The sequence below is a fragment of the Mustela nivalis genome, assembly GCF_964662115.1.
Source record: "Mustela nivalis genome assembly, chromosome: 7".
Classification (NCBI taxonomy): Eukaryota; Metazoa; Chordata; class Mammalia; order Carnivora; family Mustelidae; genus Mustela; species Mustela nivalis.
The window spans coordinates 55,822,182-55,847,049 of NC_139026.1; the positions used below are offsets into that span (position 1 = coordinate 55,822,182).

The following is a 24,868-nucleotide window of genomic DNA, read 5'->3' on the forward strand; positions in this document are numbered from 1 at the left end:
GAAACTGATGCCCAGAGAGGTAAGTAATTTGAATAAGGCTACACAGCTAGAAATGAGCGGAGCAAGGATTCAAACCCAGGGTCCTCAAAGAACCATAAAACACCTCCCAGAGTTCTATGCACAGAAAACAGATGTTCAGCTAATGTGTGCAGGGTAGAGGAATCCAACAATGAAGTGAGTGTGCCAAGTTCCAAATGAGATGTGAGGCAAGTCACGGCTCTGCGAGTTTGGAGGGAGAAGAGATCATCATGTGTGGGTGGGTTAGGAGGCCAATGACAGGAGGGAGAGATGGAGCTCTTCCAGACTGGCCAAGGCTTCTACTGAGTGGGGAGGGCACTTGGGGCAAGAGGCATGGTGTGAGCCAAGGTGTGGAGGGACCCAAGCGCTATGACTTCCTTGAAGTTGGAAAGGATGTCTGTACATGGGAATGTTGGAACACTGAGCTGGCACACAGCCAGAAGCTACACCACAGAGCACCCTGAAGGGTCAGGCTCGGAAGGACGCCAGGTGTTTACCATGGTGCAGAGGTGACATTATGGAGTCACAGCAACACGGCTTGAAGAGCACAGATCCTGGGGCAGGGATATTTACTGGAAAATGACTAAGGGTCTGGACGATTTTCGGGGGCAATATAATGGGAGGAACACATGACAAAGCCATCAGATGGCAGCTCTGACAGGATGCACGTCTGTATACTCAGGAGGACGAAGGAGGGAAAGCGGTAGGGTCAGCATCACCTCACCCCTCATCTGTCACCTCGCTCCTTCCCCTGTCCCTCAGTAGCCACACTGGCCTCCTCGCACTTCCAGGAACGTGCCAGGCAAGCTCCTGCCTTCGCATGCTCTTCTCTTCGCTCAGAAAGCCCCAGATATCCATCACTCCCCTTCGCTGACTTCAGATCAGACTTGATGGTCTTCTCACCGAGCCCTTCTCCGGCCGCTCCATCTAGAATTTCAACTCCCCTGCCGGCACTCACTATCTCCCTTCTCTGCTCTGCGTTAGCAGGTAAACACCTGATATTGTCAATAACTGTTCTTTATATTTATTTTCTTCTCCCTCCTTTCAGAATGCAAGCAATGTGAGGGAGAGGATTTTGTCTGTGGTGATTGTTGCTGTATCACTAGCGCCTCGAACCATCCCTGGTATTTAGAATCTCTTGATGTGAATGAATGAATGAATGACTAAAGGAATGAATGATCTGTGGAACCACTTGTTATAGACGAAAAAAAATCATTCAAAGTATACTCCTTCCTAGCGAATGCATCCCCGTCCAACTTGAAGTTGAACATCGGGATTTCTGAGAGCTGATGCTCTCCTCACCTATCTGGTGACTAAGGAGTTAATTTGTCCTCGTGCTAGCTGAGGACATCTTTCCTGGCACCTTCTCCATCTTCCCTTCAAAAAATATGTCAGATCTGAGATCCCACAAGAGCTTGTCAAATTTAGGACTTGACAATGCATATGAGTATTTCTTTGGCACCAAAAATGTGACAGAATTGGAGATGATTATGGTAACACGCAGACGAAGTGGAACAGAGGTGTGAGGACTATGGCATTTGATTTTGGTTCCTAAGTCAGCCTGTGTGTGACAGGTGGCCTCGGCTGTGCTCCCTCGACCTACCCATAGTGGACACTTAACAAAGGGGTGTTCTGGCCATCCAATCCACCTCTCAGACCAGCCTGGGAGAGTGCATGGAATGCTGCAGATATTTTATAAAAGCTGTGGGTGCTAGCAAAGAGAAGTGGCCTTTAAAGATTTTAAGGAAAGGGTACAGATGGATTCACCATGGAAACTGGGATTCGGGAGCCTCATGAGCAGTCCTAAAAGCTCCTACGAAGTTTGGGGGAGAATATTGAAAGTTACCATCAGGATTTCCACACGCAAGATACCCTGATGAATTCTGGAGCGCTCCCGTTGTTAGCATGATAACCCAAGGTTCCTAACATGAAGCCGGGGTTGGGGATAGGACTGCCAATGGACCGTGCCAGGTGGGGCCTAGGGCAAGTGAGGATCCAGGAAGAGGCACGTCACGGGGGACAGGCACACTTCTGCTTTCCTGGCAAATCAATCAGATCAGTCAATTCCACACCGAGAAATGGAAATGCCAGCAGGAGCACACACGGTTACACTGTGACCCATTTACAGCACAGCAGAACTTCTTGCCTTGGTCAATAAAGTCAGCCCTGGGCTGGGGCCACTCCAGCTTATAGAATGTCAGGGCTGGGAGGGAGGTTTAGTGACACCACAGTGCCTACTGCATGCCTTACAGGGCTTCACAGCGGACCCTCTCAGAGGAGGGTTCTGACAAGTTATTTGGTAAAGAAGCTTATTTAACCCTGACACAGAATTTTCCCAAACCAATTTTGCCATGGATTTTTTTTTTTTTTTTTTTTTAAAGAATACCCAGTGTGTTTCCTAGAACACTCAGTAAGCTGTGAAACACGGTTTGGGAAATGCCTACTGAGTGATTTCCTCACTGTACATACTTATCCTTTGTTAACCTGATCTCATTTGAAGAGAGAGATGGTAGTTATCTTGCAAGCGTAAAGTTTATACCATGAATGATGCAGGTCTAAGTCTGGTGGCACTAAAAGGAGATGACAATATTATTGATAAAATTATAATCTGCTGGTGGCATTTGCAGCAAAGAAGCCCTTGCAAATTTCTAAATAACAGTAAACTCTGTTAGTAAATTCTAAAGTGTCTTACAAGCCAAAAAGGGGATGAAGTTAGTAAAATGCCTCAACAGAGTTTGAGTATTTATAGCTTTTTATGAACTACCCAAGACCGAATAGCCATTCCCAGCTTCTGTCCCCTCTGCACGGCTCCCACCACCTTACTACACATGAACTGAGAGCCCACTGGTACCTGTCCTGTACCACAGCCAAGGCAGGCCCCAGCGTGTAAGGGGTAATGGGAGTTCAACGTGCCTAAGTCATCCTTAATGGTCCTCCAATTACAACGGTAACACAGTTATTCTAAGGCGATGGCTACAAAAGTAAAAGATCAATAGCCATATAGGTAGAGGAATGAAATTTAATTTTGCCAACTGACTGAGGGTTAAGCCAAACAGTCCTTTTACTTCCAACCCTTTTGGTGAAAATCATTCCGAACGACATTAATTCACATTCCTCTTTGGGGTTATTCTCCATGCAGGCATATTCTGTGAGCTCATAGCCATCAGCTCCATGTCACGGTACCGGGATATAGAAGCTACACTTCTATAGCATAGAAGGGATTTAGACACAGAAGATCATAGATGGCTTAAGAGGTTACGTTTAACATGTATTGCTTCCAGGAAAATCTTAGACACCGTTTCTCCTTTTAATAATTCCTATTTATATAAGCTTGTTTTGTTATCATTTATCTCTCTTCCCCTATGAAAGCGGAGAGTGGTTCCGCTGCAGTACAGCAGGGTTGGCCACTTCTTGTTAGAGGCATCACGGGAGAGCAGAAACAACCAGGGGACAGCTGGCGGGTTGAGAAGGCGAAGTCTTACCATTCGAAGAACTGTGTACAACTGGCACGAACACAGACGGGCCACTGTGGTCCTCTCATGCAGGAGGAAGGGAGTAATCAGGGCTTCGAAGACATCAAGTATCTAGCCAAGTAAGTCCTGAAATCACTTTGTAATTTAAGATCTGACAAACCACAATAGCAGTTGGGTGGGAGACACCCTTCATTCACTACTCTTCTCCAATACTGCTTCCTCAATTGGGATGATTTAATAGTAGAAACCACAAGATGAGCAAATTCTATCTGCTACTATAAATGTCAAATATTTCTGATCTACATTATCTACCCCCAAGCCATTAAGTACGAAGCTACCTTCCACTGCTTCTCAAATCCAAATGACTAAGAAAGGAAGAAAAGTATTGGCTTATACCACGAACACCCAATGAATTAGATAACTATCTTAGGCACTGATTGGCTAAAGTATTAATCTGTTCAACAAATAGTTGAGCACCTCTATTTGCAAGGTTCTGCATAGTTATGGTGGATATATTGGTGAACAGAGACAAAAATTGTTGTCCTCATGGAGGATATAGTATAGCAGGGAGAGACAAATATGACAAATATGATAAATGTTATTAGTATGTTACACACCATATAACATATAATTCTATGAATGTAAAAAAAAAAAAAAGATAGAAAGCCTGAGAGAGAAATAATCTTGTTTTAGAGCCTCTTCCAGATTTTAGATAAGATGCGTATTTGATGGCCCACCTACAGGATATTGTGAGCTTAGACTGCCTTTTAGGGACACATTGTCACTGTTCCCTGAGAACTCTTGCTTCCAACAATAAACCACCTGTAAGTGCCTTCCTCTTTGAAACTAGTCTCCCCAGCTTGGTCCATGTGCATCTTCAGAGGAACACTTCAAGCTGGCATCAGATAAACATGTTAAAATATACTTTTCCACTTAAAATAAAACCCAAGGTGAATTTCATTCCAGGCTTGGTGAAGAGACTTTTGGTAGAATGAACAAATGGGTTGAAGAGACAGGATTACCAGCAGGACAGCCTGCCTATGAACTGCAACACCTTATTTGGGAAACTAATCTAGATGAATCTATTCCACACTTAGATTTTTTTAAATCCTGAATGGACCTCGTCAAAGGAAATATGCACTAACGGAGACAATGTCTCAGCTACCCAGTAGGATCTATTCCAGTGTTCCCTTACTGAGCTCCACGATGATTCATTTAAGACATCAGGCCACTGAATCCTTTGAATGGTTCCAAGGACATGTGTCGTGTTCCTTTGGTCAATGGTTTATAGAGAAGCTAGCCTACTTTAAAATTATTCTATAAATTCCAAATCAGGAGTCAATTAACAGAATGGGAGAAAGTCTGTAGCCAATGCCAAAGTAGCTATAAAGAAATAGGTTTTTCTTTATCAAAAAAGAGAACCCTGGGACTAGGTGGGTGGGATACTTGGTAAAAGGAGAGATGTGATCAGGGAGTGTGGGGTAACTTACTCAATAGGAAAGGTCTCATTTTCCTTAAGTTCAGTGATGGGATGGAAAACTTGCTCTTTAAATCTGCTATGACACTCAATTGGATTGGATGGCTGGCCATTTGGGAAACAGAATTAAACCTCAAAATAGTAAGTCCGGCATGATGAAAGAGGATATTAAAAGGATAAAGTTCAATTAGGAAACATACAAAGTAACTCTCACAGAATGTAAAACCAGAGTGCCCTCAAGTGCGAAGTGACAGGAACTGGCTTTGTCAAAAGCATGGTGAAAAAAGATTGCGGAGCCCTAGTGGACCACAAGCTGCATGAATCGACAATTCGGTGCTATTTAAATAGGGAGCCGGTAATAGGAATTGTGGCAGGTGGGAAGGAAAAGTCAGGTCCCTGATACACCACTGGGAGGGCTCTACGGTCATTGTGTGCTCTTTTCTGTAACTCACAAAGAAATTTCAGAAGGTTAAGAAAGTGAGTGAAGGACAAGAGAACAAATTTTAAGGTAAAAGCCTAAAAGATTGGGTTTATTTAACCTTGAAAATGAGCACCCAAGGAAATTCTGCTATACTTACCATCTTCTGTTTTAAGAACTATGTCAGTGTCTGCCTTGCTCACTGGACTATGACACATGGGCAGTCTCAACACATTTCTAATACCTCACATGTAGAGTTTTCACAAAATTTTGGGACATACTTATACTAAAACCACACTTGCCACTTATCAGAGATTCAAAGTTAACTGGGTGCCCTGCATTTTTATTTGCTAAATCTGGCAATCCTACCCATAGCGTCATTGATGGCCATTCCCATAAATACTTGCTGAATTAATTGCTATCATGTACTAGGTATTATGCTAAGTGCAGGGAATAGAAAAACTGGAAAAAAAAAAAAAAGCCAGATGGTACAAACAGGCCTTTGTCAATCCAAAGAACTGTGGAAAGTATCAGGATTCTGGTAGGAGGCAGAATCCTGGTTGAACAAGGGGCTTACCAAGGGGCAGAGGGATTTTGGAGAGAGTGTCTGAGATGCAGAAGCACAACTATTGGTCTTTCTTTTTCCAGGGCCTCTAGGCATTAGTCCTGAGCAACATGGCAGCTTCTAGGACTCCCGAGATCGACTGTGTGATTGGACTCTGAGCTCAGGGCTGACAAAAAGGTTAGCGGGAGCAGGCCTGCACAGAGCTGTTCAGACCTGCCTTTATTTACCCTGTTCCAGTAAGACATGTAGGGTCTATCTCTTGAATAAATAAAGGTCAGGCGGTGAAACTGGAAAGCAAAGAGACTGATTAGAGAACACTGGCGTTCTGGTTGCGTTGTACACGTATGCAGGGTCAGGGGCACCAAGGCAGCACATGTTAAGTGTGAATTGGCTGGTAGAGACCCAAAGGAGTTTGGGCGACGAAAGGGTTGGGAACCTAGAAGAGGAGCTTTAGGGACTGAGACCGTTGGGCCTCGGCTCTCCCAAACCCACACCGAATCTATAATTCTGGGAATTTTCCAAATGGCAAAAGGGTCATCAGGGAGCATCAGAATTTCCTCCATTAGTGGACAAATTATGAAGCATAGTGTTTATAGCAATAAGAACATAATTTCCATTACCAAATAATCTAATCAACGTGGGTAATGATGATAAAGTCAAGAATGTTACAAATCCTGTGATCCTGTGGTTTCACCAATAATTGCCAAAGATACTGAGGCTCTTTCCTAAGTCTCCAAGAGAGCCTGAGGTGGGAGCAGTTGGGTGTGCTTCTCCTGAGAGTCAGAAAGGACAGACGATTCTCCGCCAAGACAGACCACATGAGCAGAGAAGGCTTTAAGAGAAACCCAATTTTATAATCTGTCCACACCGGTAAGAAAGAGTTAGGGGTGGGGCCTGGTAGTCAAAGGAGATTCTTCTGGAAGTAACTGTTTTCTATCCTAGTGATGGGTGACAGACAGAGTTCAGAAACATGCACTGAGTTCTTACTCTGCAGCTAGAAGGAGGCTAAGAAAGACTTAGAAGGCTGGTTGAAAGAGGTACAAGGCCCCTCTGGCCCATGCCCTTTTCCAGGCAGCCTTGGATCTAGAGCTGTTTTCTGGGAATCTAAGCCCAGAGAAGTGACCTGTCCATTCTGCCCTGCCTGTCCAAGGAAGAAACATGTATTTCAGCCTGTCCAGCCCTGACATTATCAGCCCCTCACTGACACCCCCACTCTGAGTCTTGCTGAAATAGGCAAGTGCAGGGAGCCAGGAGGGTCAAGGGGGCCACACAGTGGGCTCTAGAGTGGATCAGCAGCAGACTGTCTGTGACTGTCAAGGCCATATATTAAATCATCTACTGGAAATAGCATGAGCTACGTGAGATGGTTTAGGCCCGAACCCAGGGTCTGCCATAGGATTTGAGTCCCTAACATTGATTGAGGGGTTAGTATGTGTGGGATACTGTTCTGAGCACTCTCCAGGTGTTCTAAGTTGTTACTAAAATAATAGTTCTAACATAGGCAACATTTTTATCCCTATTTTATAAGTGGGAACCTGAAGCACTAAAGGGGTCTGGGAGCCCAGTCATAGCCCACATTTTGTAGAGGCTGATTCTTACTTTTCTCTTCTCTAAAGCAGAGGCAGCATCCGCCTATAAGGTTTGGGAGGATAAGGAAACAAGACAGAGCATGTAAAGCTTCTAGCCCGGGGAACGCTACTCATGGTCATTAAGGACTGGTCCATTCTCTGAGGCTGGAGCTACAGACGTGGCTTTACACAGTGACTACCACGGACGAGGGCCATGGCTGCTAACACTGCAAAGGAAAACATCATGCAAAGGTCAATTTGTTTTTGGCTTCGGAAATGCAATTTTTAATAGGCTGGCTCCAACCTGTGAACATGTTGTCCCCACCGTTCATTTATAAATCAGCTGTTCAGAAACAGAAATAGATTTCCCCAGAGAAACAATACTGTAGATGGTTAACTCATGAATGACCATTTAATCCATAGGAGGACAGACTTTTAGTGTTCATGCTACTAGCTTGTGTTCTGGGAACATTCATTCACTTAACACACTTCTAAGATGTAGCAGGCACCGTCCCAGGAGCTGAAGAGAAATATGGGAAGTAGTGTCTGTTGCTTCAAGGAGCCTAGAGTGCCGTGAAGGAAAGAGGCATCTGATCACTTATTTCAGTGGACGGTAACAGACATGGCCACCGGCTGTAGTAGGAGGAAGGAGTCTAGCCTACCCGATCTGGACATGCTGTGGGGGCAGGAGATGGGTGATGAAGCATTTGAAGAAAGGAGAAGTTACTTCCCTTGCTTGGGGCTCAGGGCTGGCCCTTGCACTCCACTTTGTATGCTCAAACCCAAACCCAACTCATGCTGGCACTTTCCTCAGCTCTCCTCCAGGCCATCCAAAACCTGACGGTCCCTATCCTCCTACCTGACCCATGTCCACAGAATTAAAACCCTTGCTTTTTGCAGCCCAAACAGATCACATCTAGGTGTTAAGGGGAAGACGATCTAAAAAAGAGTCTCCCGGATCTGTGATTAAACCATCACTCAATGTCCCAAAGGCATCTGCATTTTAAGAGGCAAAGAGTTTAAAACCCTTTTGTTTTTGCTGTAAATGTGGAAACTAGGAATATTAGCACATGAAACCATTTTGAAAAAAGTAGTGGTTGCACAGACCAACTGGCCCAGCTCGTGGACGGCCTTGGGAGCTATCTTTCTTTCAGGGATTCCGACTCCTTCACTGAATCACACGTCCTTCGATGCCATAAGGATGTCGTGTTGGGTTTCTGTGCACACAGCAGCTCACCTGCAGTGCTGCGACTGCCAAAGGAGGGAGGGCTGGTGGCAGAATGGCCACTTGTCTGGGTCATTGGGAACCTGGAGGGCCTCATCCTAGAACACGGGTGTACTGAACAATGTGTGGTTTCACAGCACTTGGAACCGGAAACTGAAGTCGCCCTAGGAAGACTCCTCCTGGGAGCTGGAAAGCTGCCCAGCTTCCCAGCACCAACCTCCTCCTAGCCCCAGTCCACGTCACTGAGACCACAGCAGCCAAGTAGAGTGTCCCGCCCTGCTGCGCGTGGTGTTTGGCTCTCCCAGCCCTGGCAGAGAGGACCAGAGTGACAATGACATAATTTTGTTAAAAGTCTCTCTTCCACGACTTGGGGTTGAGGGGCGAGACTGTCATTCCAATTCAAGAGATTCTGAAGTGCAGAGGCAAGGCAACCAGGTGAGGCAGCTATTACAGAAGGTGCCCTGTTAGCAGGGAATCAAAGATCTCTTTCGCTGCACTCAGTAGCTCTGGAATGAACGAACAGCTAGTCCTTTTCCCAGTAAATTAATCTCATCATGTGAGATCTCAGTGTGTTGATTTCTTCCTGTGTGTGTGGGTGTGGACAGTTTTTGCATATTGGTGTGGTGGATCACACTTGACCTTGACCACAGGCATTCTGAGCACTGGGACATTGAGGGCCACACCTGACCTCATGCTTCCAGACGCCCGCTGTGTCCTGGGAAATGTATTTATGGTTGTCAGATGATGAAGGAATTAAGGTGCCCTGTCTACACTACGTGGACTCCAAACTACCCCGAACCGTGTCAGACCTAGCAGTGACCCTCCCCGTGGGGGCCTGAGCTGCAGCGGGGGAGTGGGCGCTCTGGAAGCTAAGGCTGACTTTGACTCGGCCCCATCTCCACCAGAAGCTTTCCCAGCCTTCTCCAGTCAGCATCAGAGGATGAGAACAACTCCTCTGACGGCAGCCTCTTCTCATTAGCAACCTGGAACCACTGCTGTGCTGAAGGCTGCATTGTTCTTCCACGTTTGAATATCAATTTGCATAATGAAGCAGGTGAGAGCGCCTCTTGCCCGTTCAGGCAGCCCTGATTGGCAGAGAGAGAGAGGGATTTGTACATAATTGGCTGCAATTAATTTGACGCGCTTTTATAAGGAGAAAAGGAAAAAGCAGAAAATTGCTCAGTGCTCCAAGTCAGAGCTGCATCTGCGCCCTCTGTGGGAGTGTGTGCGTGCGTGTGTTTGCAGCAATGGGTGTGTGTGTCACATACAGGCCTGTGAGTGGTAAAGTCCTGTGTTCAAATGCACTTTTTTTTTTTTTTTCTGGAAGCAAAAAAAAGGCTCCTTCCCCTCAAGGTTCCCATGCTTGGGAGGGGCCGCGGCTGCAGCATCCTTCATAACGCAATGCTGTTAGCCATCTTGTTCAATTTGTCGTTGAGGCCACTAGGAGACATCATTAGACATCCCAGCATTCTTTCTTTAGTACCAGGATGACACCCAGCTCCACATCTCTTTTGTACTCAGTCCAAAAAAGGCTGAGTCCCAGCTGTCTCAGGGTCTGTTGGCAATCAGTTCTTGCAAGCAACGGAACAGGCGTGCACCTCGCTCGGATCAGACTGCGGTGCTAGCGATAAGCTGAGAGGCGTGGGAGCAAGCTTTCAGGAACTAAGCATTTAACAGTTTTAATACCAAGGCGGTTTACAGACTTGAGCTACTCACGGTCTCCTTGCGATGGGGACTTCAGAAACAGCCAATACAGTGATGAAGATGAAGGGATGCCATGGCGTACGTTTCCCTCCTCTCCAATTCTTTCTTCCCCGCCTTCTTGCCCTTTCCTCTCAGAGGAAGGTTCCTGAGAGTGGGATCTTTTCCTTTCTAGCTGGATTAAGTAAGTACACGGGTTCCTTCCCAGGAGAGAGAAAACTCAGCCCCCAGTGACATTCTGCATCTAATTCATTCATCCAGTCAACCCTCATGAAGTCAGCAGCTTTTAGACGTGCAAGGGACTATGAATTCAGAAACAAAGACAACAGAGCCCAGATTCGAGCGAAGAGAGTCTCTTCTAAGTTCCTGTGCACTAACGGCTGGGGAGAGAGTGGTCTATCCACTCTCCGTGGGGGTCCACCATCACCCCCCCACCTGGAGAAGCTGAGGAGGCAGGCCAGGCAGATCCCCATGAGAGGGGACTTGACTGGATTCTGACGCCTCAGGCCAACACCCCTAGGAGCGCACGGAGAGGACACACGGCTCTGTAGGGGTGGTAAAATGGGGCAGCTGCAGGTTCTGGGGCAGCTCTCCCCAGATCAAACCCTGACACCCTCACTTGCTAGTTATATGACTTCGGGGAATCTGCTTGACCCTTATAGAACTCTCCTCCTCATCTGGAAAATGGTGTCACTAATCTTTACCTTCAAGGGTGGCTAGGAGGACTACGAGTAGCCACAGATGGGAAGTCTAACAGCAGACCTCTAGCACCTGCCCATTACATAGTTCATCACATGTTCAGTAAGAAGGGCAGAGAGGATCGGGCAGATTTGGCCCCAGGAATCCCAGTGACTACGAGCTGGCCAAGACAAAAGCCCAAGCGAAGGCAGCCATTACAGATCCTGTATTCGAGCTGTTTACCCCCCATTCTGGGCTGAGAAGAAAGGTAGTGGAGACAGGAAAGGCCCCTGGAGCACGAGAGTCCTCACCTGAGGGGCTTATGGTAATCTAGCATGGATCTACGCTCAGCCAGCTTTCAAAGAAGACTCTTCCCCATATCAGACAAGTTCATGGGTACTTCAGAGATTCTCTCAAAGGGAGAACACTGGTCTGCCACTCCCAGAAGGCTCCTGGTTGCTTACATGGGTCCTTCCGGCTTCTCTGTCAAATGATGCCCTTCCTGCGTATTTCTGTTTCGGCTGCTTCATCCTGAGCAGGGGATTTCTAAAAATACCCGCCTGTAGTCCTGGCCCAGCCTAACTCCCTCCTGCCTTCCTGGCCTGATCTGACTAGAGGAACCAAGGCCCACACACCAGTGACTGGCTGGAACCTAGACCTGTCACCCTGTCCTCTCAGGCCAGCGTCAGCCCTTCTCCATTCTAACTGCAGAGGGTGAACGCTAAGCTCTCCGAACAACCTCTGCAGAGCACCTCCAGGAGGTCTGAGGGGAGTGGGAGAAAAGGGGGACGCCAGAGCCCTAATAACTTCCCCCAAAGCAGTTTGCTCTCATGACCCTTCTCGTACTCGTGTTTTCCCGGCCACCTCCTGGCAGATCCTGTTAGGTGGGTGCTTACAAACCTGTACTTTAACTTCCACCTGCATGTTGAGAGGCCCATTTATCTGAAAAGGTTCCCCCAAGTGACTCTGATATTCATACTCTGCTTTCTGCCACCTCTTCCCAGGCAGCCACTTCTCCTGCATCTCCACAATAGAAAGATCGAGTCGAACGGACTGACCATCTCATTGTTAAAGTGAGGACCCGAGACTCCGCTCTTCTCCCGCCTGACTCTCTCCCCCAAAGTCCAAGCTGTGTGCACCCTGAGGGAGCTTCCTGCTGCCTTATTTTCTTCTCTCCACTAGGGCAGCTCTCAGGATCATATTGGCGGAGGTAACACCCTTGATACTCTGAATCAAAGCCCCCCAGACAAGACTGGGTGAAATACCAGAGGAGATACAGGCCGTGGGTGGTCTCCCCATGGCTCCCCGAGAGCCATGCTGGAGAGGAAAACCCAGCATCGAACTGTGAACAACATGGTTGGACTTCCCCAGCCGCCGGCGCCCTCAGGCCCCCGCTGGCTTGAGCATGTACCCTGCTGTGCAGAAAGCTTCCAAAAACAGAACAGGCCTCACACAGTCCACTGGGCCCCTCGTCCACTCTTGCCGTCATAAGGACAAGGAGGCAGGCACTGGAAAGGCAAAAGGTTAAAACATCCATAGAGCCCAGAGCCTGCACAGGCCACAGTGTTTACCGTAGATACAACTGTGGCATCTCTAAAACCGAATTCATTTTAGGCCTGATGCCTTTGGCCACATCTAACTTTTCACAGCTATGTTAATTTGTCTCCAAGGACTTGAACTTAGTTGCCCAGCATGAAACACTAATTCTTAATAAATCCTCAACCCACAAGCTAAGATTTAACGAGCATAAAAAGTTTAGCCCCCTTACACTCAAATACTTATTTCTAGTTTTTGTTTTTAATGAGAGAAAAAAAAGATGCTGAGGACCTCTCTTGTTTTCCTTTGATGTAAGTCAATTTCAGAATGAGGGACCTGCCTTCCATAGCCAGCTAAAGGGAATAGTTGTCTTTTCTGAGGACCAGAGACTCAGCTGGAAGTAGAGGCCAACATCCCTGGGGGTCCCAGATCCTCTAGCTCTCCCCAGCCTGAGACAGCCTGACGGAGAGAGGCCTGAGACGGAAGCCAGGCAGATAAATGTATGATCTGAACAGCTCAAAGACATGCTCAAGCTTCTCCCACTCCCAGAGCACCTAAAACTTAAGGATGCATGCCATACTGTATGCTCTGATTTCTCTTAACTGAAATCATTTATTGCCTATTGCTGGCTTTTGGGTGGGGCTCACTTCTATTCAATGGAGGTGGGGAAATTATGAATTCATACTCATGCTATTGTGTTTAATTGCCTTTTTAAAAAATGTTATGGCTCCAGGAAGGCTTTTCTTCCTCTTATATGTTACCTAGGGACACCTTTCTAAGAAGAGTTATACAGTACAGAGCCAAAGATTAGTTCTGATTTTTTTCTTTTCTTTTCTTCCTTCCCTTCTGCCTTTATTTCTATTTCTTTCCTTCTTCCTTCCTCCCTGCCTTCATTTCATTTTCTCTTGTTTTGATTCATTTCACAGAATGATGGCTCTAATATCAACAGAATGAGATGAAACTTTCTTCTTTTTCCGTATAAGAAGGACAACCTTCCTCAGATCCATATTGTAAAGCTTATGTTCTGTGCACAGGTGAAACTGTGTTCCTAACGTAGCTCTGTGTCAAGTTCCTAGCTATCCAGATCGTTATCTTGTTGTTTGTATGTATTCTTAGAGGATGGATATACAGTTGACCTTTGAACAATACAGGTTTGAACTGCCCAGGTCCACTTAAATGAGGATTTTTTTGATCCAGTATTTTTTTGATCCATATTATAAATGCATTTTTCTCTTCCTTGTGATTTTTTTTCTTTTCCCTTTTTTTTTTTTTTTTTTTTTTTGAGAGAGAGATTGAGAAAGAGTGAGCGAGCTTGAGTGGAGGGGGTAGGGGCACAGGGGGAGGAAGAGAAATTCTCAAGCACACTTCCCGCTGAGCTTGGAGTCTGATGTGAAGCTTGATCCCAGGACCCTGAGGTCATGACCTAAGCCAAAGTCAAGGGCCAGAAGTTCAGCCCACTGAGCCACCCAGGTGCTCCCACTTTCCTTATGATTTTCTTAATTTTTTCCTCTAGCTTTATTATAAGAATGCAGTTAATAATACCTATAAATATACAAAATATGTATTAATTGACTATTTATGTAATCAGTAAGGCTTCCAGTCAACAGTAGGTTATTAGCAGTTCAGTTTCTGGGGAGTCAAAAATTAGATTTTTTTGCTGTGCAGGGGACTGGCACCCCTACCCCCACGCTATTTAAAGGACAACTGTGCGTGTACTTATGTGTATGTATACACATGTGTGCACGTATGTGTATGTATACACACATGTACATGCATGAGCGTGCACACATAGGTGTGCACATACATGTATGTATACATAAACACATATGAACACACACACATATATATATGAGCGTGCACTCCTGTGTCACAAATAATCTAACAAGGAAGATGGGTTCATCCACACAAAGAGAGGACATCTGTTCACCTTTATTGAGAAAGATGTCCCCAGTGCCTTAGGAGCACATAAAGTCCCTTTCAGGTCTGGGATTTGAACAATGCAACACAATCCGGAATATGAGAGGGGTGCCTTAATAATACTGTCCACAGAAAAGAGTTGTGGAAATGATGGAGCGCACAAAAACCTGTCCCTAATCCCCTTTGACAATGACATTACTATGAAAAGGTCTAGGAGAAGGTTGCATGGGAAGTGTACACGTGTCGGCCCCAAGCGCAGCACGAACGGGAGCCCTCAAGGACACTTGGGTTTTTGACTATTTCCCTAAAAATTCAGCAGCGTGCAGAAGACTTCTGTGGTGTGGAAAACACATCTGCAAATCTTCAGTGTAATGGCGATCAATTCTTTGAAGTGAAGGAGATTCGTGAGAAGAGGGGCTGGACTGGATCCTGCTGTAAGAAACAGCCACTTTGGAAGGATGGGGTGAGATGAGTAGGAGAAACCCTGAAGTCTAACATCTGCGGGGAACTCAGAGAGCAGGTCAGAGGAGAGTTGCAAAGGCCCATATCTGTTTCTGGGGGCTGCCATAGCCAACTACCAAGGACATGGTGGCTTCAAACAACCCTAAGTTATTTTCACACAGTTCTGGAGGCCAGAGGTCCGAAACCCAAGTGCCAGTGCTGTGTTCCCTCCAGAGGCTCTAGGAGACAGTCTGTTCCTTGCCTCTTCCAGCTTCCAGATGGTTCTTGTGGCTGCAACAATTCTAATCTCTGCTTCTGCCTTCTCCTGATCTTTTCTGAGTCAAATCTCTGCCTTTCTCTTATAAGGACACTTGTCATTGGATATAGCATCAACCTGGGTAGTCCAGGATGACCTTATCTTGAGATCCTTAACTTAATCACATCTGCAAAGACCTTTTTTTCCAAATAAAGGTAACACTCACAGGATCCAGGGGTTAGGACATGAACGTATCTTTTTTTTGGGGGGGGGGGTCCATTCAACTTATGATAAACCCCAACAGTACAGAAGAGGTCAGGGGTGAGGAATCCTGTGTAGGGAGCCATGGAATGTCAGGAAGGGTCATTCAAAGAGAGAGCGACACAATGAAGCCTGATGCTGTGCATGGGTACACAGAAAGGAGAGAAAGGAGACTCTGGGCCCCCCGTTGGGAGCCCAGTAGCCAGTGCCAAGATATCTGCATCCTGGGACTGGGAGGGTGACCACTGCAAAGCCCCACTAGATGCCTCGGTCAAGGTGTCCAGGCTAGTCAAAAATGAACTCAGGAATCAGAAGTGGGCAAAAGTAGTCCCATTCTCAAATAACACTAACAAAGTGGTGAGAGTCGACCCTGAGCAATGCCACTGGGGCTGGGCAAGCTCTAGTCATTGCTCTGGGGGCCCCTGGATGTAGGCCAGCCTGCAAGGAATGAAAGAGGACTCCGTGCTTGAGGTAGTGGCCCACGTGCAATGTCAGATTGGTTCTGGTAATTGACAGACATAAGGTGCAGGTGTCCCTTCCCCTCCGCACGTGTGCCCTGTGCCCTGCGTCCTCCCAGCTTGGGGGAGTTTTCTTTTCTTATCACATCCTCCAGAATTGCTCTCGACCAGCTGCTACAAGAAGACTGGTTGCTTGACAGCTCCACAGGACTCCCACGTAAGAAATCACACCCTAGTTTGCTCAACTACCTGAAGGTCCAGTCCAGGCGCCCATTTCTAGCTCCCTGGCTCATTAGTCATGCCTGCCACTTTCCCTAGTAAGCTATTTTTGGCTCAGTATTCCATGATCTGACCAAGAAGGTCTGCCCCAGGACCAAGGCGTGGCAGATCAAGTTTGAGGTCAGCTGTCTCTCACTGGCTTTCTGCCTAAAATGAATAGGGCAAGGAAGACACCTCTGTACGAGGGAAAGAACAGGACCCATTTCCTCCCGTGCTCAAATGCCATCCATTCATTACCTATCAGTGTACTATGGTGTGTATAGGCTTCTCACCAGGCTGGTTCTCTTCCAGAATGCATACGGACTTGTTCTCATATTGATTTAAAAGTCCTACAAGGTCTCTATTCCAGAAGGATGCATATAAGGGGACTTCAAGATGCTATGGGACTTCACATAGAATAATCAATATCTAGAAAAACCATGAGTCCTCATTTAGCTGTTAGAAGGCTGCCCTGATAGTGCCTTCAATGTATAGGCAAAGGGGGTTGCCCTCATTAATTAGACAGGTACTGTTCAGACATTTTAAAGTTAATAAAAATTCCTACAGTTCCTTGAGGAAAAGAACCACAAAATGCACTGTGGGTGTGTAGGACACAGGGATAGGGATGTGTGAAGCAAGAGGATGCCAAACACCTGGGGAACCCAACGGTCAGACATCAGCCTCTGCTTCCTTTACCCCATGACTCCAGAACCTCTCTTTCTCTCCCCTGCTGCCGCCCCTTTCCCACCATCATCCAACAGTGGCTTAAAGCTCAGGGTCACAACAGGCTCAGGTTAAAGTCAATGTGTGGACCATCAGCCTGTACAAGTACTAGAAATCACCGCCCTTCTCTTTTTAAAGGAATGCCTCTGAAAAACTTCTTAAAGAAAGTGCAAATGAGGGACACCTGGGTGACTCAGTCGGTTAGGCATCTGCCTTCTGCTCAGGTCCTCATCCCAGAGTCCCAAGATCAAGCCCTGCATCAGGGGTGGGGGTGGGGGAGTGGGGGGGTGTTGTCCTTGCTCAGCAAGGAGTCTGCTTCTTCCTCTGCCCCTTTACCCCGCTCATGCTCTCTCTCAAATAAATAAATTTTTTTTTTAAAGAAAAAGAAAATGTTAAAATACTATCAGTTCATCAGATACCTGCTTTTTGGGAGAGGAAAAGGATCTAACTTGCTATGCTTTGACAAGGAAGATGGGAGGATAGGAAGAAAGAAGATGAATGGAAACCAAGCCCTGTGATCTGAACAGGATGGCACAGGGCTTAGGGGCTGGAGGCAGCAAGCACATCAGAAGGAAAATGACTTAACCCTTCCCAGGTTCAGTTTCCTCATCAACAAATGAAACATTCATAGCACCATTACATAAGATTGTCTGTGTAATTCAGCTGGCCTTATGCCCGGCTTGTACAAACTGAAAAAACGTGAGCAGAGCTGTCATTGTTGAAGTTGTATTAATAATAGTCAGGATTGTTATCATCTTTATCCGTAGCAATGGTAGTCCTGGTAGGGGTAGTGTATGGCGACCTCAGGGTTAAGTGAAACTGACAGAGAAATCATTAAATGAGAGATTCAATAACTCCCTGAAAAGTGGGAGCAGGGGCATCGATACCAATCCTTCCTGACATCATAACTTTGTCTGGGATGAGTTACAAGGGAGATGTCCTGATGAAGTGGTCTAAGAGCCAAACACACAGGGACACAAACCTTTAGCTCTGTCACTTGAGACTGTGGGACTTTAGGGAAGTCCGGAAACTTCCCAGACTCTCGGGGTCTTCATTTGTAAAATGGGAATAGTCATATCTATAAGCAGAGGACACATATAAAATAGATGTAATGTGCATAACGTACATAGTAGGGCCCAGCAATTATGGCTGGACCTTCCTTCACCTGGTGGCCAAGCTCTTTCCACTCCTTTCTATGGTTGGCAGACTACAAACTGAGAAATCCATCTGGGTAGGGGAGACACAGGGACATGAGCATGGGGCACTCTCTGTTAGGAGCAGAAAGATGTCACAGGCCTCCTTACACTCTGTTCCCACTGGGGGAACTGATGGACTGTACAGTAGGGCTGCTAAATGTTAGAACGTGCACCCATATTTAGTTACAGCATGTAGTGGAATAATTCCCAACTCACTGATGTAATGTGCTACTGCAAGATGGAAGCCGTCCAGTAAAAGGGAGCCCCAAAATAGGTTTTCACGGAAATTTAACTCTGAATGTTCTGATTCTGTACCTTCACAAATGAGATCTGGAAAACACTTTTCTGCCATCAAGTTGAAGACAAATCCCTAAAGATATATACATTTAATGGCTATAAATACCTTCCCATCATCACTCCAAGATATCTACCACTCGATCTCAGTTGTATGGAAGATAAGCCATCCGTGATAGTGAAAACAAGTTTAAGAACTCTTTTCCATTTTAAATGTTACTTTCCTTGATGAAAATATAATTCCATTGAAAAAAAGAGTCTTCAAAATCACCTCATTTCTATTCTCAATGTTCCTGTCTTGACGACTTCATTCTTTACCTTTTCTTTTTCTAAATTCACAGAATACACTTGCTGTCATGCAGAGTCAGCCCAAGACTTTGTTTTCTTAAGGTGTTGCGAAGGGAAACTAGTATCAATTTTGACATTTTAAGTGCACTTTCAGAAAACCCTCTTTCTGATTTGTATTAGCATTCCTGACACTGATGTGCGTTATATGTCATTAGTTACTTAAATGTTTGCTATAATTATGTAAATTATGTTGACACTGTCTTGTAGGATGCTTACGCTTTACGATTTTGTCATCTGTAAAGTTCTAAAATGTATCTGATAACCATTTTCAAGTATTTTCAAATTAGGCAGCTGTTAAAGGGTTCTTGCTCTCCTGTTGCTTTCTTTGCCTATAATAGGCTATAGGCTCTAATGCCTAGCCCTCACCCCACAGGCTCTTTTTAAAAAAAATATTTTATTTATTCATTTGAGAGGGAGATAGACAGAAAAAGAGCCTGAGCAGGGGAGAGAGGCAGAGGCAGAGGGAGAAGCAGGCTCCCTGCTGAGCTGGGAGCCCGATATGGGGCTTGATCCCAGTGTCCTGGGATCAGGACCTAAGCTGAAGATTAACCTTCTGAGCCACCCAGGTGCCCCCTCCCCACAGACTTAAAAAAAAAACAAACAGGATAACCAGATTATGATCATGGTCCAGTGGAGCTCATGGTCAGACAAGGGAGATCCAGTCAGGTCCAGGTGTCCAGATTATGACAGAATAATGTGGAAGACAGGTGTTATTAATGAAGGGATGAAAGACTGCCGGGTCACAGGAGAAATGACTCGCTGTCTAGATGAGCCAAGGAAGGCTCCACAAATGAAGTGACCTCTACTCTAAGCCTTGAGAGTTCCATAGGAGTTTGGTGAGTGAAGAAGTCAGGAGAAGAATATCCCAGGCAGATCACAGACAAAGAGGCATGGCTCGGAAGGACAAGAAGTCAAGAAGCCTGGGATGTAGGCAGCAAAAGTATAAGCCCTGGCCGACCACACTCAGTGGGAATCACACGTGAAGGCCCTCAGAGTCACATCAGGAAAAACGTCTTTATTCTCTATGCAATGGAGCCGCTGAAGTTCTCTAAGCAAAGAATGGGTGGGATCTAACTTTTCAGAACATAACCAACGTGGTGTGAAGGACAGACAGGTGCACAACCTCTCTGTGTAAGCTACCTCGAACGATATATCCTTTTGAAACCACAAAAGGGACAACAATCTCCTTGCATCTTACTTAGGCTTATCTCAAATAGAAGATTGTAGAGTTGTCAACCGGTGGCTCATGAATGTATAGGGGAGATAAATACAGTGTCCTAAGTAACCCTCAGAGATATCTGAAGAAAACAAAATAATAAATATGGTGGATCCCTCACTTAGTAGTCAGAGCTCCAAGAAGGACCGTGTTCCATGGTACATCTGCCATATTACGGATGGCATGGCAATATAGTCCTGCCATATTGCATCTGGGGATGCAATCCACCACACTTCTGCAGAGCCTGACATCAGGATATGGTCTCCCATACCTCTGACAAATCCACGTGTGAGGACATAGTCTACTGCCACATCCCTGTTTTAGGACAGTCACAGTCCACCTCACCAATGCCACATTCAAGTGTAGAGCCCTGAGGAGGTAATTGTTCTTAAACCCACTACTGCCCAGGCTAGACAAACAGGCACAAAAATTGGTGTTAACAGGAGGTGAAGGGAGGTATCTCATTCAACTTTTCTGAGCCAGCATCATAATGATAAAAGATGTTGATGAAGGAACAAAGAGAAATGTTTAAAATGAATTAAGTAATAAATGCAGGAATATATGAATACATGAATAATAAATCATGCGTTAGAAGAGAGAAGTAAATAAAAACCTAAAAATAAGGGAGAAGGAAATAAAAAGGGAGGTATTATTTAAAAGAAAAAAAGAAGAAGAAAATAAAGGAAGATGAACTGAAGAGAGCGGTAACACGAAAGGGTAAACACAGTGAATGATCCAAATATGTACACATAGTTTTGGTTTTTTTTTTTTCCATTCCCTTAGAGGCTTGTTTACCTTCCTCACATGCTGTTGAGTGTTCCTGGCGAGTAGAGATGACTACATGGAGAAATCAGAACGTGGGCCCTCAAAAAGATTAGCTCTTCCTTCTTACTCTTCTCAAACCATTTGTTAAGTGTTTAAAGATTTATTTGGGGGGAGACCTACTCCTCCTTAGAAATCATTAATTATCTGACCTATGTGTTCTAAAGCCACACCTGTCTATGCCTCATAGCTTCAACCTGGGGACAGGGATGGGAAATCACATTTTCTAAATCTGAAGGAAACAAAGGGTAGGAAATTTGTTGAGTGGAAGTTTCCAGAATGATGTGGGGCATCCATGAGTTCGACTGGACACCCCATGGAGGTAGTTCCTCTCACTCCTCTTGGACCATCACAGTTTCAGGAGACAGATCGCCCACAGAACCGTGATGCTTCCAGCAGACCCAGAGAGTATGGTATTTAGGACAGGTTTGGCACATTCTTGTCCAGAAATATGCAAACCAGTGGACACTTTCCTTCGTCTCACAACTGCACAGCTCACCAGGGAGGTCTGAAGTTACCTATTCATCAGCACCACACGGGGAAATCATCAAGTTAAATAGCAGTCAGTTTTCTTTGGGAACACTGTGAACTACTCTCCTTCTCAGCCCTAGGAACACACAAGCATGCTGATGAACAAACAGAGAGCCCACAGTCAAATACCACTGGGAGGAAAATGAAGGCCACAATGGACCAGAGCCCTCAGTGTGGGTGCAGAGGGCGGTCCCCTAACAACACCCCAAATGGGCAGCCCTGTGCTGACAGGCCACCCAAGCACATTCAGCAGGAGGTACCCCATTCTCAGGAAACTGCTAGCACGCCAAGCCCCTTATTTGCAGCCCGGGGCATACTGGGGCCAACCTTTCACAAATCAGAAAGCGAATGCGAAGCACTATTATTTCAGTAGGGAAACTGATGTTTGCTCCCAGGTCCCAATTTAAGGAGACACAAGAAAGAACGGCCAGTTCTAAAGATGGAGAAAATTAACAGGTACATGAGAACTTCGAGTATGGCTCAGAATGGAACTGAGGGAACGATGGGAGGTTTCAAATGGTCCTCTTACCTTTTTATCACTCAGGCCAGAAACCTGGTCCACATACTCCTCCTGGATCATGAAGGCAGCTAAGTTGGCAGTGTAGCTGGCCAGGAAGATGACAGCAAAGAAGGCCCACACCGACACCATGATCTTGGAGGTGGTCCCCTTTGGGTTCTGCACGGGTACGGAGTTGTTAAACACCAGACCCCAGAGTAACCAAATAGCTTTGCCGATGGTAAAAGATGGGCCACCTGGCTCTGTCATGGTGAAAAGACAAGGATAGGAAGTTACGACAGAGTCACGGGCTCTCATTAAACAGAGATACCAGCTCTGCATAGACAAATGCAGCTGGTAAGTTCCCGCTCAGAGGAGGAAACCCTCCAACTAAGACGCAGGCATTTTTTAGTTGAGAGTCTGTGCCTCTCTTCGGGGAGTACCCCCCTCCCTGGAGGAGGTAGCTTCCTACCCCAATGTAGACGAGACCCTCACGACCACACAAAAACTGAATGACAAAGGCAGCAACTCCACTACTGCCACACTCGCTTCCTCACTTCTGCTGTTCCTAAAATTTCTACTTGTATCGACCAAGAAAGGACATCAACTTCAAAAAAGGTCAACAAGGATTGTGTGGAATGTTCTACCTTCATCACGAACCTGCTACAACTTTATTCACACGGATGCCAGATGGCTTGGAATGTCCTTTATCCTTAATTTTTCTTTAGCTTCTAGCACTTAGAACCAAATGTTTCCAGGACAACCTTGACCCCACTCCAAGGCCAATGCATCCCAGCTGGGTTTCCGATCATGACAGTTCCTGTGTATGAGAATATCAGGACATCCAGAGAGGAAGTCATAGACCCCTGGCTTGGCCACGGCATCGGAGGGCAGAAAGGCAGACTGTCTCTGACCTTCCTCCACCCAACCTTGACATCCATAGTGCCAAGGCTTCTGCCCAGACTTGTTGTGGCCTCGCTGCTTTCCATGTCTGGCAATGGCAAAATCTCGCCTGATGTCTGGGTCTGCCTATATGCCCCTCCACAGCGGAAATAAACATCTGCGCGCACAGTTTCACTGCACATTAGCGCAGGTCTTACAATGCGATCTGTGATCTTGAGAGCATCTGCTCTGACAAGTAAATCAGTGACTACACACGTCAAGCCTCATATCTAACTGTGCACACACATCTGTGCATGGTGACCTGACTTCATGGAGCAGATGTGTAACTCCAAAGTTGTTCATAAATCAAAGTTCTTTCCACTGTAAAATGCCCCAGAGACTTGATATTTAAAGCGGTCCCATGCTGAAATCCTTTGTGAAGACAGGTGCCCCTTGGTAAGTAAGTAACTGAAAGCCCTGGCTTTGGATTTTGTGGCTAGATGATCTTTTGCCTCCTTGATTGTTTTCAAGGTGAAGGGACAGCACATCCTCACTTTCATGCTTGATGCTGTCAACGTATGTATGTACTTAGGGGTTTCTCAGATGTTTCGCTTGTAACTAATCATACCCCTCAGGATGGGGGGAGCTCATGGCTTCTGGAAGACTCTCTAGCACAGGCACAAACCCCCTGACCGCACCATATAGTGAAGACATTGAAACTTCCAGGCCAGAATGCGTGAGCCGAAGAAGAAGGTAGGTCCGCACCTGGAAATGTCCCCGTGTGGCAGGGATTCAGAGCCTGGACTGTGAGAAGGACTAGGGGAGTTCTGACACAACACTGCTGCCTAGCCCTGCAACCTCGGAGATTCTTATTAAACTGTGATGGGGGGTTACTCTAACTGCGACCAAGGTAGAAAACCACTACTCTGACACAGAGCAGTGGTCCAAGACCGGCCCGGAATTAGTGAGTCAGAATGTTAGAAAATGGAGTACAAGCACCTTTGTCTTCTAAGTGTCCCACAGATCATTCTTTGTGTAGCTGGACTTAAAAAGGACTTTCCTCCCAGAGGCCTGATTGCAGAAGAAAGCTCATTCTGGATGGGAGAAGATTCAGGGAAAAAAAGTGTAGTAGTTCCTAATTGTGGGATTCTCAAAAAGTTTTGGATGAGTTGTTTACGGGGATCCCAAGTCCCCCCTTCAGGAATCTAGTAAATGTTTTGTGAAGTCTCGTAAATGGCTTGAACACAGGGGCAGCCCTTGTATCTCTGGACCCACTGAGCCAGAAAACTGGACTGCCCCCAATGGTAGGGATAGGCGATAAGTGCTATCTGCTGGCCATTTAATTTCCACACCCCCGCCTCCCCGGCCCACAATGTGTATGCTTCCTGGCAGAGGTAGATGAGCCAGGGTCACAAGTTTGGAGAACTTGCATCTCAGAGGTGGAGAACTCCTTTGCCACAGCTACCCAGCATCTATCTCGGGGAGCCCAATTTTCTTTAGTCTTAATATATGGCTTTATCTGCCTAGTTAGTCCATCTGTTCAGACAGGCTGCTCACAGCCTAAGGTTATCAAAATAGTTTCCTCTGACACATTTATGCTACACGAATACACGGCCAGCTTTCCTCTCATTTACCCCAGGGGTAGAACTGGGCTCACCGGGTGAGGCTTCTGCCAGCAAGGGACATACAGATCCAGACTAATCTCTTAATTGGGGGGACCTCTAATGAGCTGTCAAGCTGTTGACATAGAAGGCTGTGGGTTCACTTCCAGAAATGGGGAAGTCAGGAAGCAGGCAGACACCAAATGAGGAGTAGAGAGGCTCGGAATGAAGAACGAGAGACACCTGCGCAGAAATGGGACAGTCGTAGGCGACCTTACCTCTGCCATCAGCGAGGCACCTGTTATAACCCACAGGGCTGAAGTACTCGAAGACAAAGACAGCCACGGCTGAGACGATGAGCAGCATGACGAACATCATCACCCATACGTCAGCACTGAATGGCTCTGGGGAAGGGAAAAAAAAATCAGTGCTCAGAATTAACACAGGGAACAAGAAGATTCTGATTAATCTGCATACTCATTTGCTCAGGCAACATGTATTTCGTGAGG

General features: G+C 46.1%; 1 protein-coding gene across 2 annotated transcripts in view; it reads right to left on the reverse strand.

The window, feature by feature from the left end:
• GRIN2B (glutamate ionotropic receptor NMDA type subunit 2B) overlaps window positions 1–24,868 on the reverse strand; it is a gene marked incomplete at its 3' end in the record, with an annotated part of 404,946 nt that overhangs the window by 20,381 nt on the left and 359,697 nt on the right. For both annotated transcript variants that reach the window (XM_082739496.1, XM_082739497.1), the window contains 2 exons: window positions 24,638–24,763; window positions 21,910–22,139 (listed from right to left, as the gene is read on the reverse strand). In XM_082739496.1, the coding sequence (XP_082595622.1) occupies window positions 21,910–22,139; window positions 24,638–24,763 (356 nt within the window). The remainder of the gene's footprint in view (window positions 1–21,909; window positions 22,140–24,637; window positions 24,764–24,868) is intronic.